This window comes from Parasteatoda tepidariorum, chromosome 1 (genome assembly GCF_982258835.1).
Source record: "Parasteatoda tepidariorum strain Cologne lab strain chromosome 1, Ptep-v5.0, whole genome shotgun sequence".
NCBI classification, from domain to species: Eukaryota; Metazoa; Arthropoda; class Arachnida; order Araneae; family Theridiidae; genus Parasteatoda; species Parasteatoda tepidariorum.
The window spans coordinates 39,581,546-39,596,687 of NC_141755.1; the positions used below are offsets into that span (position 1 = coordinate 39,581,546).

The window sequence follows — 15,142 nt, forward strand, 5'->3', positions numbered from 1 at the left end:
CAGTTTATCTACTGTGGATCCTTGACCCCTCGCTGACACGGGCAATCGGAAAAATAGTTATGTGTCTATCCTCCGAATGGGTGGGCACTCTTCTGTTTTCATGCAGCCTTAATCCACATGTATAGTTAAAAGTTCAGTGCTTATGTGACAAAATTGAGGTCTTTAAAACATGTTACAATGAGTTGTAACAGTTATATTTACATTTTCAGTATTTTTTATGAGAAACTGTTTCAATTCAACACGTAAATTAAACTGATAAATTTCATTAAACTAATAAAAATTATGTGAAATTGCAATGCAATATCAGGATCTGACTTTTCGTCTCCTTTCAGAATAATTATTTTTAGTGGAAGCAATTTTTTTTTATTTACTAAAAATTAAACTCTTATTTTAAAGAATTTAGCTCATGGAATAGCAATTGTAACAAAAATAAATTTGATTTTAAGTTTTAAACCAACACATTCGGAAACTAAATCTGCGGAACTCAGTTTTTGTTTAACAAAAAATTTGTGGTAGTTTTAAATGAATAGTTTTTTTTTTTTTTTTTTTTTTAATTTTGATGTAGCAATTTACTTATCGTTAAGGCATAAAAATCACATTGAAGCAATAGCGGGGGTAGGTGCGAAAAGCGAGAGGTGACAGAAAAACCTTATGATTCTGTGATTTGAATAAATAGAATACCCTTGTGATTGAAATAAACAAATAGGTCTAATAACAATATTTTTCAGTAAATATAAGGAAATTCTGATTAAATGTATACAATAATATTTACTTTTACTCCATTATGGAGCAATGCAGTAGTACAAGCCCTTCCAATTCCTCGTGCTCCACCTGTCACAAGAGCTACTTTTCCTTTTATGGACATAATGAAATGTATAATGTGCTTTCAGAAAGATCTTTTGCTTGCAATTTAGTTAAACTTCTATAAGTTGCTCTATTGAGAAAGACGGTATGAGGCAATGGACCGTGGAGTATTGTGAACTAAACTAAGCTTAAGTTACATTGAAGAAAACAGTATATATATGGTTCATAAAAGGAAGTAAACTTATAGAACTATGACATAGTTACAATACATCAGAGAATGTTCTCCAAGGCTTGGCGGAAGTAGGAAAAGACAATATCTGAGAATCGTTTCGGTCTGATGATAAAGGGTTCAAGAAAAGACCAATTTACAACATACTTACAACTAATTTATTTGTTTAAAATTGACATAGAGAAATAGATACACTCAAAAGTTAGATGAATTTGTAAACACAATAAAGCTGTTGTATACAACCAATACCAAGCAACAAATACCAAGTTTGCATAGAAGTAGAAATAGAAAAAAGATATTAGATTATTTCATCTAACAAATCCTGCTTACCTAAAATAAAGCTGCCAAGCAACTTATCACCACATAAAATAGAAGTGGTACTTATTAAAACGTGGTAAAATGTCTAAAATGTGATAAAATAGGATAGTTGGGATATCAATCAACTTTCAAACTTTCTCCCTATTTAATTTAAAGTAACTCACAGATTTGAGAATTTTATGATGATAATGGAATATATAACTTTTTTGCAAAGTACCTATAAATGTGTAAAAAAAGGCTTTTTTATAAATTTTATTTTATTAAAGTATCCGATAAGTAAATATTCAGTATCCGATATTCTTTAAATCGTAGAGAAATTTATCTCCCCCATTACATATGCCACTGGTAAAATTATTCTTATCTCTGTTTACCATAAACAAGTTACCAAGCTTCGGAAATTTGCTTAAATATTACTGCCTTATAATATTTTAGTTTGAATTCATAATTCCGATTACAAGATTGGTGATTTATTAGGTTTTAAGAACTTACAGATGAGCACCTAAGGTGAGAACTTACAGATGAGCACCAAGAATTAATTGTCATAAAATGCATTTGATAAGTTAACCAAGTGTGAAACTAGAAATAAAACTAGCATGTGACAGTTTTTTCTCCTTCTCACACCAAGGTTTGTTACATGTGCGATAATGCTACATACATGGAATTTTAAAATTGTTTCTAGAAAAATTCAAAATTTAAATATAAAAGTTTAAATAATAAATAAGAGAAATAAATCGCAAAAAGTTTCCAAAACTCATATTATGCTAGCATAGCATGATGCCTAATAGCATGTCATTAAAGAAAGTTCATCAATTTGTTTTTAAATCCTACTCTGAGAAAAAAAGTATCGTCTAAACTACCAGATTATGGTAAAATTTACCGTATTTCTGGCTCTATGGTAACACCAAAAAGGCTCGATATTCTTTACCGAAGTACTTTGGAAATGATTTTGGCAAAATTAGCAATAAAATATAGCTTTATAACATAAGATAAAATTTGGCGAATGAGATAAAATTTGATAATTTTATCATGATACCTCAGAGCATGGCATGAAAACCACTTCTTAGGTTAAATTTATTTTTCAGTTTTGTATCTTTTACTAAATATGTGGTTGTAAGAACTATAATTTTGAAAACCAGTATTTCCGGTAAACCGTTACCATATGAAAGGAAAAACTTCAAATGAATGATTTAAATACCGTATATTTTGGTTTTTTTAAGCGCAGGTATAATTTTTTTAATCAAAAATGTCATTACCATACAGTACAGTAAATTTACTTGAATTTATTACCTCGTCTACAATTGTAGCTGTTATTTATTCTTTATAATGCTTTGAAAAACAAATAAAAATGATGTCAAAATTAGGAAGGGAAAAAAATTCAAACTTTTTAACTGATCTTATTGTTGAAAAAAAGAAGAAGTACGAATTTAAAAAAAAGTTAAAAATTAATGTACATAACCTTTTGGAAGAAAGCTAAGAAAGGTAAACAGCATAGTTGGGAAACCATCCATTATATTGTTTCAATACACATCTTTAGTAAAAAAAATCAGTTTACTAACATAATATAAAAATTCAAAACGTAAGTAATTTTCAGACGTATCCCATGCCAGCACTTTCTATTCGTAGGAGACTTCCATTTTTGTTATCCTTCAACACTTTTATCAAAGCTTGTCCAATATTTTCTAACCTATAAAAAATGTAATTATAAATAACTCTGATAGAAACATTTTCCTTTTAATTTAGTTAACTCAATTCAAATTTTATCTTTAAATACTTTTTTAGTGTGGCAATATTTTGTATCATATAAAAATATAATTTCTTAATTGATTTTATATTCCTTAAAACCGACGTTCCATTAACACAGTAGCAGTTAAATTGAAACAGTTAAAAATAAAAAATAACCCATCTACCTACACTGTAAAAAATTTCGAGCTACTTTACGCGAAACTTATTACATACTTCTTTATTACGTGTAAAACAAACTTGATAGATAGAAACGTATACAAATTAACTGCTTATCAAAATTAAAATGTCCAAATTAAAATTAAATGTTAACTCACATAACACCTCTGTACGATACGACCAGGATATTATAGTAGCAAATGATCAGACTATCGATATTTGATATCGTTATCCATAAACACAGAAGTCTATTTTGAAACCTTTTAATGCATGTACTGTGCTAATCCCATCAATAAATGTTTTTAATCGATTCAGTGGCATAATTTTCGGTCAAACCTTGTGGTCTCCACTATCTGTATATCTCTGCACATGATAAGTTAAAGTTTGTGTGAGTTTTCGTCCAACAGAAGAGAGATGAGCTCAGTACGGAACTGTTAAATAGTCCAACGTATCGAACATAAACTGCGCAGTGGAGGTTAAATTAAAAAGATTTCACTACGTTCGGGCTAGTTAGTTGCGCAGAAGGGGTGCTAAATACGAAAGATTTCATTACGTTTGGACTACTAAATGATCAAATTTCTTGTTTACCAGTGCTGAGGATTTCTATTTTCAAGGAGGTATTTATTCGTCTCATTGTTGGCAAACTATAAAATTTGCAGACACGAAATTTTATCTGAAGATGTATAACTAAAGTTGTATAACTCAAAGTCCAATTTCTTTTTATATTCTCTAGAGAAATTAAATTTTAAAATTTATCAATTGGGAAATCATTGGACCATTGCTGCAGATTTAAATGCAGATTATTCTAATTTTCAACTAAATCAGTTAATACCCAACATTTCAGTTCAATTTGGAGTTTAGATGCAGATATTTTTATTTATTCAAAAATTTATATAATTTTATTTCATCATATTTTTTTTGGGGGGGGGGGGATCTTTCGTAAAGTCAAATCTTTCACACAAAAAAGGAGTTATGGCTCTTACTCCTAATATTAAGCAACTCACAACTGTTTAATTTGGATTTAGCCAAGAAGACAAAGTAAGCTGCATACCCAGCCACATACCAGCCATAATGTTGTCGAATAGTCTGCTGTCCAGGATTTCTGGCAAACAAGTACGAAATATGCAGACTAATAACTACTGAAGTATACTGGAAAGGTGATTAGACGCAGATACAATTGAAATTTGAAGCAGCAAGTTCATTTGAAAGGAGATTTTTGGCATGTTAGACCACAGCAACCGGTGCAGATCAACTGGAAATCTAGTTCGGAATTGAGATCTGAAGCTCCCCACAAACTTAACCATCTAAACCTCCCCATATCTATCACATTTAAGCTCTATAAATAGGAAACCACGAGGCGGTGAAATCGTAGAGGTAGATCACATGACCATCGAAATTTGCTAAAAATCTACTTATATAATTCTCTTACACGGCGACAAAAAAAGCCTCATTACAACTCCCCGAATGACAACGCTAGAAAATCGACCAATGATTGTCGCTAGTATAACAAATTTAACATTCGCCAGTCTATATTATTTCGTTGTTGAATTTTTTTAATGAAACAAATTCGTTTATCACAAAAAAAAATTATGCTTTAAGAAAGTATTTACTCTGTATAAGACTGCCTCTTCACAACTGCTATTCCTTCTTCTTCATCAACACAGCTCGAAGCAAAATTCCGAAGCAAAGCTGTATCAACAGCACCGGGGCAAATGGCGTTCACTTTAACTCCAGTTTTGTTGAAATGATAATCCGACTGAAATTGGAGAATTGAAATAAATTGAGTTCAATGACACAAGAGACGAAATTAGCTATATTGCAACAAAATATTGCATGTTTCCGAGAGAAGAAATACAGGGTGAACAGCACGGTTAGTAGACACTAAGTTTAAAGCGAAAGCAAAGGCAAAAAATTTTCCCGAGGACATGGAATACATGTAAAATAATTGTAAAATAATGTCATTAAAAAATAATTTAATTGGTAGATAAGTTATGCTAGTTTTTGAGGCAAGGGCCATAGTTTGACCCTGAGTTTTTGAGGTAAGGGCCATAATTTGGCCCTGAGTGACAAAAAGTGACATATTCACAAAAGCCTCATTTAGTTGAAATAGCCTAATATAGTTGATAAATTAGATATATAGTTGATAATACTATAGCCTAATATAGTTGGTAAACTCAAGATAAAAAAACCATAATAATAGTAAAAAATATAGTACTATAAGCTATACGAACTTGTGGTGGTTGGTTGTGTCCAGGAGATGAATAGACGTAGTTTACATTTTAATTAGTATTTATTTTAATATTTAATTATAACGAACACAAGGGAAAACATGAAAGTTAGAGCAGTGCGTCTACAATGGCGGTTATGCTTTTTCTTCGCGCGGAATGACAGAGACAGTTACTGATCGTAACTGTTGCGGTTACGATTAAGTTAAGTTCAGTCGCCGCACACTCCCCCGCCAGTATCAGGGTACTGATACGTAACGATCGGGGAAGGTAACTCTGCGGCCTGATCTAGTCCGTTGTGCAGGTTTGTCCGGAGAATCTTTTGGTAGACTCGGTTCTTTTGAGGGAAAAGTTTGGATTGTGTTTGGTTCGGATTGAAATAGTCCAAATGCTGGTTGGAGACGGTCAATAGAAATTGTCTGTTCTTTTTCACGTATCATAATGGTGAAATGTTTTTCACTTTTTCGTATGACTTTAAATGGTCCGTCATACGGAGGTTGTAGAGGTTTTCGAACAGAGTCCCTACGTACGAATACGTGTGAACAATTTCTAAGTTCGGGATGTATGAAAATTCGACGATTTTCATGGTGTGACGTCGGTCGAGGTCTTAAGTCTTGAAATAGACGTCTTAATTTACAGACAAATTCTTGTGGAGGATCATCATTTGTAGTGGGAATCAAGAAATCACCTGGTAAGCGTAATGTCTCACCATAAACTAGTTCAGCTGGGGTTGCTTGGATGCTTTCCTTAACTGTGGATCGCAAACCGAGGAGAACCACTGGTAGAACATCTGTCCAATCTGTTGTTGCATGGCACTTCAAAGCGGCTTTGAGTGGCCGATGAAAATTTTCTATCAGGCCATTGCTTTGCGGGTGAAAACTTGTTGTTCGGCAACGCTCAATTCCAAGCAGTTTCGTCAGGCTGTAGAACAATGATGATTCAAAATTTGTTCCTCTATCAGTCGTTATGAAGGCTGGTATGCCAAAACGGGCAATCCAGCCTGTGAAAAACGCTGATGCTATAGTCGTTGCTGACATGTCAGTGACTGGGATAACTTCTGGCCAACGTGTATAACGGTCTATGCACGTGAGACAATATTGGAATCCTCTAGATTGCGGAAGCGGTCCGATGAGATCCAAGTGTACATGATCAAATCTTTTTGAAGGTATGGGTATTGATTCAACCCGACTTCGAGTATGTTTGTTGATTTTAGATCGCTGACAGGCAAGACATTCTCGAGTCCACTTCACACAGTCTTTGTTGATGGAAGGCCACACAAATTTGGAACGGATCAGTTTTGATGTAGCTCGAGTTCCAGGGTGTGACAATTTGTGAAAAGTATTGAAAATTGTACGACGATGAGATTGAGGAATATATGGACGAGTGATTTGAGATTTTGTGTCACAAAAAAGTGTCTTGGAGGAGCCAGGAATTACAACTTCTTGTAATTCAAGTGACGAGTTTGTACTCAAAATTAATTTCAGTTCAGGATCATCACGTTGCGAATCGGCTATTTCGTCATAGTCCACTGCAGTAGGTGTACGAATTGTTTCAACTCGAGATAACATGTCAGCAGATATGTTATCTGCGCCCTTAATATAACGTATGTCGGTGCTGAACTGACTGATGAAATCAAGGTGACGGTGTTGACGTGGCGAATATTTGTCCCATTTCTGTCGGAAGGCATACGTTAAAGGTTTATGATCAGTGTATATTGTGAATAAACGTGCTTCAAGCATATGTCTAAAATGTTTAATTGACAAATATACCGCGAGCAATTCCCGATCATAAGCGCTGTAACGCGTTTCCCTAGGAGTAAGTTTTTTGGAGAAAAATCCGAGAGGTTGTAAATCGTTACCTATCAGTTGGTGTAATGCCCCACCAACGGCGAAATCTGAAGCATCGACGTGCAAGACGAGGTTAGCATCTGGGGAAGGGTGGGCAAGAAGCATTGAATTTCGAAGTAACGCCTTACAGTTATCGAAAGCTTCGGTAGCGGTTGAGGTCCAATCGATGATTTTGTTTCGAGCTGGGCTACCTTTTAACAGATCATGTAGAGGTTTTTGAGTTGCTGCCGCGTTAGGTAGATGCCTACGGTAAAAATTTAATAAGCCTAAAAATCGCTTAAGCTCTTTGATCGTATTTGGCTTTAGAAACCGGTCGATTACTTCGATGCGCTCAGTAAGAGGAGTGATACCTTTATCGTTTACTGAATGCCCTAGAAAAGAAATTTCAGGTACCCCAAGTATGCATTTTGATACATTTAATGTCAGACCATAATTTCGGAGTCTTTTAAAAACTTCAGTAAGATGTTGAATATGCTCTTGTTCTGAATTGCTAAAGACTAAAATATCATCTAAGTACCAATAGCAGAAAGGTAGATCTCGAAATATTTCATCCATAAAACGTTGAAATGTCTGGGCAGCATTACAGAGTCCGAAATTTAGAAAAGGAAACTCGAATAAGCCGAAAGGGGTGGCTATCGCGGTTTTGGGAATATCAGCCTCATTAACTGGGATATGATAGTATGCTCTGACGATATCTAATTTAGAAAATATTGATTTTCCATAGAGAGCATGTGCGAAATCATGTAAATATGGAATGCCATATCTATCCGGGACGGTTTTTGAATTTAAGAGTCGATAATCTCCTACTGGTCTTATATTCGAATTTTTAATAACAACGTGTAGCGGAGAAGACCAGGGACTTTTTGAAGGACGACATATACCTTTTTCACACATTGTTGAAAATTCGCGCTTAACTGCTTCGAAAACTTGCGGATGTAAGCGACGTGGCTTACAATGTACAGGCGAACATGTTGTTTCAATGTGATGAACGGTAGAATGTTTAATAGATTTTCTTTCTTGCGAGGGGTTAGTAATATCCGAGAATTCTTGTAATAAATTTTGAAAAGGCATATTATTAGATATAGTTTTAACTGAGCACTGAGAAGAATTAGCAAAATAGCCGCTCGACTTTAAAGAAGTGTTTGAATCAATGAGACGTTTATTCTTCAGATCAACAAGTAATGCATAATGCGTTAAAAAATCAGCTCCAATTATTGGCGAGGTGACGTCAGCGAGAATGAAATCCCAGCCAAATGAACGACGGAGGTTAAATGATAATTTTAAATGTTTTGTTCCGTAAGTTTTAATGGGTGAATTATTCGCGGCATATAGCATTATGCTGCTCGGCGTATATTTATTTTTACTGTTAGAAATAGGCAGAACGCAACATGCGCTTCCCGAATCAATAAGAAAATTTAAGTTTGTATTTTTATCATAAATGAATAATCTGTTGCCTAATTTATTAGCCACGGAATCTGCAGGCAAAATAGATGACGTGGCACTTATTCGTTTCCCGAATTAAAAGAACAAGGTTGTTTACATTTTAACGCATCTTTTCCAAAACGAAAATGATAAAAACAAAGAGAACGTTCCTCTGATTTATTTCTTGTCCTTGAGTTTGTACGGCCACGAGAATCTGATCGGCGCCGGTATTGCTGCACAGACATTTTCGCTACTTGTAAGCTGAGCTCTGATATTTGATTTTGAAGAGCAACAAATGAATTACTTTTTAGATCGGTTTCAGTTTCATTTTGTTTAATGGAATTTATTTGCTGGGTGGGGGAAGTTTCAAGTATTTTATCAGCTAGTAGAGCCAATTTGACCAACGTTTGATCAGTTAAAATTGATAAAATAGATTGCACATTGGGGGGTAAACGTTGTAGCCATATTGTTTTAAGAAAATCCTCAGTTACTGAATCGGTAGCAACTTCTCGCATTTGTCGTAGGAGAAGAGAGGGTTTTTGGTCACCTAATTGAAGTTCTGAAAGTAGTTTTCGAATGCGTTTATTTTCAGAATCCGAAAATTCGGTGATGAGACGTTCTTTTAAAGCATCATATTTATTAGTAGCAGGGGGTGAAAATAACAAGTCTGATACATGAGATAGCGTTTCTGCATCGATATGTGCAATAAGACTTGCGTATTTAGTTTCATCTTTGGTTATGTTAGATAAAGTAAATGCACTTTCAACTTGTAAAAACCAAAGTTTAATATTTGTACGCCAAAAGGGGGGTAATTTAAGTGCAATCTTATCTACGTGAGTATTTTCAGCGTTATTTGGCTGCATATTAAAATGTAATAATATATATATGTAATGAAATTAAATTAATATACAGTATGCATTCCGACAGAAATTAAGAAACAAAAATTGAAAAGCCACAGTACCGTTTTTGTGAAACTTCCGATATCCAAAGCGAAATTAGTTATTCCATTTGAAACATAATCTCCTTAATATATGAACGTCCGGCTGTCACCACTGTGGTGGTTGGTTGTGTCCAGGAGATGAATAGACGTAGTTTACATTTTAATTAGTATTTATTTTAATATTTAATTATAACGAACACAAGGGAAAACATGAAAGTTAGAGCAGTGCGTCTACAATGCGTCTTCGCGCGGAATGACAGAGACAGTTACTGATCGTAACTGTTGCGGTTACGATTAAGTTAAGTTCAGTCGCCGCAAACTCAAAGAGTTGTATTGATGCATCAAGATTTAGCGTAAAAGGAAACCTTATATTATTAAGCTTAATTAGCACAAAAGCCTTATATTGTTTAAATGTCTTAAACTCAAAATAAGAACCTGTAATAATAGTAATAAATACAGTACAACAAGTTATACGGATTCGAAAAGTTGCGTTGATGTATCGAGATTTAGTGTTAAAAAAAACTTATACTATTTTACCTCATATTTTAAACTTTTACAGTAAACTGACGAATAATAACTCTGATATACTTTCATCTTGTGGTAATTTTGAAATTCCATTAAATGAAGAAGCAGACAAATGGAGAAATCTACATAAAATACTACTACAAATCAACTCATGATTTATACAGATATGACTGGAGCATTGGTGGTTATACGGATCAAAGAATATAATAACAAACTGTTTCAAATAAAATCAACAATGTTCCCTTTCAAATTATTAAATCTGCCTGGAAAATTAGAAGTCATAATTACATAATACATCATAAATTAAACATAATACATCAAAAATTAAACGCAAATACTTGTTATTAAATGCTCTAAATGTTCAAGGTGCAAAGAACCATTGGAGGTAAGACACGTTTTGACACAGTGCATAAAATATTTACTATGTCAACGATGCTTTGAATTTATAACTCATCAGTTCTTAATAACATATACTCGGCAGTAGAATGTAGTATTTATCTTAAAGACATAGGTTTTTATTATATGATTTAATTCTTTTTTTTTAACTCTTAGCATTTCCTTTTATTAAGTGTGAAATGCGTTACAGCCAAACAGGAATCTTGGACTAGAAATAAAATTAGCTAACTATATAAACTATGATAAGTTTTGAACGTGCTTATAGCGTAAAACGTAAGTAGCTTTGTGCTAATTTTGAATAAAATGTGATTTGTCAATTGGACAAATAATTTTTATTTTAATGGCAGACACTGAATTTATCGTTCTTCGCCAAGAAAAATACCGGAAGTGCCTCATTTCGCGTTGCCTGGTGAGCATCTTATGACCAAAGTCACGGAGACAAGCAACATTACTCACGCCACACTGCCACAGATACCCGTACATAGGGTGGGCCACATTCACACATGACACAAAACAGAGGCTAACACACGGAGATAAACATCTATGTCCTGATCGGGATTCGAAACCGCAACTATTGGTTTCGCAGTCAGGAACGCTAACCGCTCGGCCACCTGGACGGCAATGATAATTCAGAAAAATGATAATGCTTGCTCTTTCATGGCAACAATGCACCTTGCTTCGAATAATTACCCCCAATATTCTCCTAGTTTAGAATAATTCCCAAAAATAAAGCCCATGATGAGGAAAAAATGAAAAAGTTTCGATACCATCATCAATATTGCGAGGACAACAATGAAGCAGCTGAAGATCCTTCCGAAAAACGTTTTTTAGAAATACTTAAAATTTTGGCATCAATGTTGGCATCTGTGCTCCACGTATAGTTTGTATATGCAAAGAACTCCCCTAGCCATTCGTCTGGAGTGGTGGCGGTAACTATGATTACGAGGTTAAACTAATTCAAGTACGGATGTTGGATCGTTATTTAAGACCGATTTTGACTCGGATCAACGAGAGAAAAGGAATCAGAGGAAAAGAAGCTCCCTACTTTAAAATGCGTTATTTCTTGTGTTTCCATAACATAAAATGGACTTAGAATTTGTGACGAGGGGAGTTCGTTCTATAGACCAACTATAAGAGTAGTGTATTGCAACTTAACTTTTAGGTTCGTAATAAAACTAGTTATAGGTTTTTTATTATACCTCGTAGCGTACGTATAAAAATATCTTGTGATTTTTTTAATGGGCTATAAGTTTACGAAGTAAACTTTCGACAGAAATGACTATTCGTCTGATTTTCTTAAGGTATCCGACTACCTTCGGGACAAAATTTTTGAAAAATAAATATTTTTCACAACATTATTGCAATTTATATTGTATATTAATTTAAATAAACATATTTAATAGAGAAAATTTTAATATACAGGAAATGTTTTGTTTAAAGAGTATTTTTTAGATAATTTTAATGAAAATAACTCATTAACGGAAAACACTCTACACAAAAAACTATTGTACCTGCAGCTATCAAACTTTTTGAGCCGTTTCGTATAACCCTCTGAAGTGTTATGAACCTCAACTTAAATGATAGCATGAAATTAAAAAAAATTTATGGAGTGTTAAGCATATTTTTCCATTTTTTTTCACATTTTCTTCACATTATCTACTGCAAAATATCTCATAAAACAAAAAATAATACAGTTATCTGAATTCTGGAGGTCTGTTACATAACCACCAATACAAGAAACAATCTCTGAAAGTTTGAAGACAAATTTATTATAATTAGTTGAGTTATCTTGTTTTCCGTAGACAAAAACAGCAAAATTGTCATTTTGAGAAAAACACAATTAAAGTTTATAATTACATTTTTTCTAAAAACTATGAATGTTTGTCAGTAGGAAGTTATTATATTTTATAGGGGGCACATTCCTTCACACATTTTCTTAGTTTTATTTAACGTAGCGATATTTTAACGTATTATTTAGCGATATTTTAAAGTATTTAGTGAATAACATCAAAAGTCTACTACTTATAAAGCATTTAACACAGGAACAATTTTTTATTAAACAACCATCTTACTGTATTTTCACACTTTAATATATATGTCTAAATATAGTTTTTATTAATAATTAGAAGTAAAAAATATTTTTTATAATATTTATAATAGCTCAAATCTAGAATTTTCTTCTAAATGCAATTTGTTATCATAGCAAACCGGACAACATAATGAAGCTAATATCACCATTAGGATCTCAATATCAATTATTCGATTGCCACACAGATTGTTCTCATCCAAAGGCATCAGTTCTTTATTGACATCCATAGAAATCGATAATTTTGAAGAGCTTGAAGTAATAGATTCATCTGCTTTACACAATTTTGAATAAATGGTATAATCAACTTTACTCAAATCATCGGTTTTTGGTGGCATGTTGATTACCGTAATATTTACGTTTCTTAGATCGAGAAGTACGTCCTTTACCCATTTCAATAAATTCATCAAAATAAATAACAAATTTTTTTGAAAGAAATCAATAAATTTCTTCAAAACAAATCAAAATCAAGATATAGAAAGTACGCTTCAAATGTAAACAAACTATCAGAAAATATGCTAACTTTTTATGTTACCCACAAACAGTAACCACGAAACGTAAAATCTAATTAAAATATAATTCAGATTATTAGCCGTGAGTTTAAGAGCTTTTAAAAATTAAATATCTAAGAAAAATAAAGACACAAATAGAAATGGATCAGAAACTATTACCTACTACCGGCTTCATTTTTGTAATTTCCGGTAAGTTGGACAGCTGTCATCTGTTACTAAAATAGCTATAACTAAAGTTCTGCTTGACGTGCATTCAAAAACAAAACAGTTTTTAAAACTAGAAAAATTGGGCATTATTATAAAGCAATAAAATAAAAAAGTGATTTTTTGTGAAAATCCTCTTTCTTAAGGTAGTCGGATACCTTAAACGAATACAAAGGATAGCCGCATTTTCAAAGTAAAATTTTTGTGAAAAGATAAAAATGCACAGGATACGTACACCATAACTCTTCGTAAGTCCAACTACGGCATACTTAGTTGCACTGTAAACAGGACCAACTGGGCATCCAGAAAGACCTGAAATGCAATGGAATTTGTGTACAATTTGAAGATAGTTAAATTCACATAAACATTTAGACCACAACTACGAAATGATGTACAAACCAGCTACAGATGCAGTATTTATTATAAAGCCACCTAAACCTCCATTTTCGAGGCTCAAATACTGTAAACCAAGTTTAATACCATGCAATACTCCAATCTGTAAATAAAAGCATAGAATTGTGAAACAAATTTGTAAATAGTTAAAACAAAATTATTAATTTGGATTTAATGGTCTAAGAGTTGAGAGTTATGAGGCGTGTTCAAAATTACGACATTGAATAGTGTTAAGGGGGAGCATGGCTGATATTAGAATATTACAACAAAGCAGAAGAGTTAGACCATTAATCTGGAGTTTTGAGTGCAAAAGACAAGTCTAATACTGAGTACTACTGATGAGATTATATTAAAGTGCAAAAACATATGTTTATTGGAAAGATTATAATTGCAAAACACGCTGAAATTATCTCTAGAAACATTATCTTCTTCGTATTGCATGAAGGGTTTAATGAAACCAGCTACAGATGTAGTATTTATTATAAAGCCACCTAAACCTCCATTTTCGAGGCTCAAATACTGCAAACAAAGTTTAATACCATGCAATACTCCAATCTGTAAATAAAAGCATAGAATTGTGAAACAAATTTGTAAATAGTTAAAACAAAATTATTAATTTGGATTTAATGGTCTAAGAGTTGTGAGTTATGAGGCGTGTTCAAAATTAAGACATTGAATAGTGTTAAGGTGGAGCATGACTGATATTAGAATATTACAACAAAGCAGAAGAGTTAGATCATTAATCTGAAGTTTTGAGTGCAAGAGACAAGTCTAATATTGAGTACTACTGATGAGATTATAATAAAGTGCAAAAACATATGTACACCGAAGGGCCATTACATTATGACCACCCTCCATATATAACAATGGGCTCGCTCAGGTTTTCATGGTTTCTCTCCAAGGAACAATGTTTTCATGGGGCACATTAGGACCCTTAATCCTCATAGAACAATCCCTGACTACTGTAAGCTACTTGAACATAGTTGCAGACCAGGTTCACCCATTCATGGCAACAGTTTTTCTTGCGGGGGAAGGTGTTTACCAACAAGATAATGCACCATGCCATGAGGGTCGATTGGTTCGATGGATTGGTTCCAGGAACATTCCAGTGACTTTCAAGTCATGTCTTGGCCCCAAAATTCACCTGATCTTAATCCAATAGAGCATTTGTGGTCCTACTTGGAAAATCAAATTCGTGCTGCTACGCTACCCCCTCGCAATGTGAGGGAATTGCAGGACCAGTTGGTGAGCTCTTGGTACCATATAACTCAGATTACCTATCAGCACCGTGTGGAATTAATGCCACGACGGGTGCTAGCAGTTTTGAAGGCTAAAGGTGGTC

General features: G+C 33.5%; 1 protein-coding gene across 3 annotated transcripts in view; it reads right to left on the reverse strand.

The window, feature by feature from the left end:
- Positions 1-1,168: 1,168 nt before the first annotated feature.
- Positions 1,169-15,142, reverse strand: part of LOC107453580 (15-hydroxyprostaglandin dehydrogenase [NAD(+)]) — a 36,397-nt gene continuing 22,423 nt past the window's right edge. For 2 of the 3 annotated variants that reach the window (XM_087162155.1, XM_087162159.1), the window contains exons 5-8: positions 13,807-13,903; positions 13,643-13,719; positions 4,861-5,006; positions 1,169-3,035 (exon numbers count right to left, since the gene is read on the reverse strand). In XM_087162155.1, the coding sequence (XP_087018281.1) occupies positions 2,939-3,035; positions 4,861-5,006; positions 13,643-13,719; positions 13,807-13,903 (417 nt within the window). In that variant the 3' untranslated portion in view covers positions 1,169-2,938. Of the gene's footprint in view, positions 3,036-4,860; positions 5,007-13,642; positions 13,720-13,806; positions 13,904-14,064; positions 14,356-15,142 lie in introns of those variants that run through there. The other variant, XM_087162160.1, reaches the window with a different exon arrangement.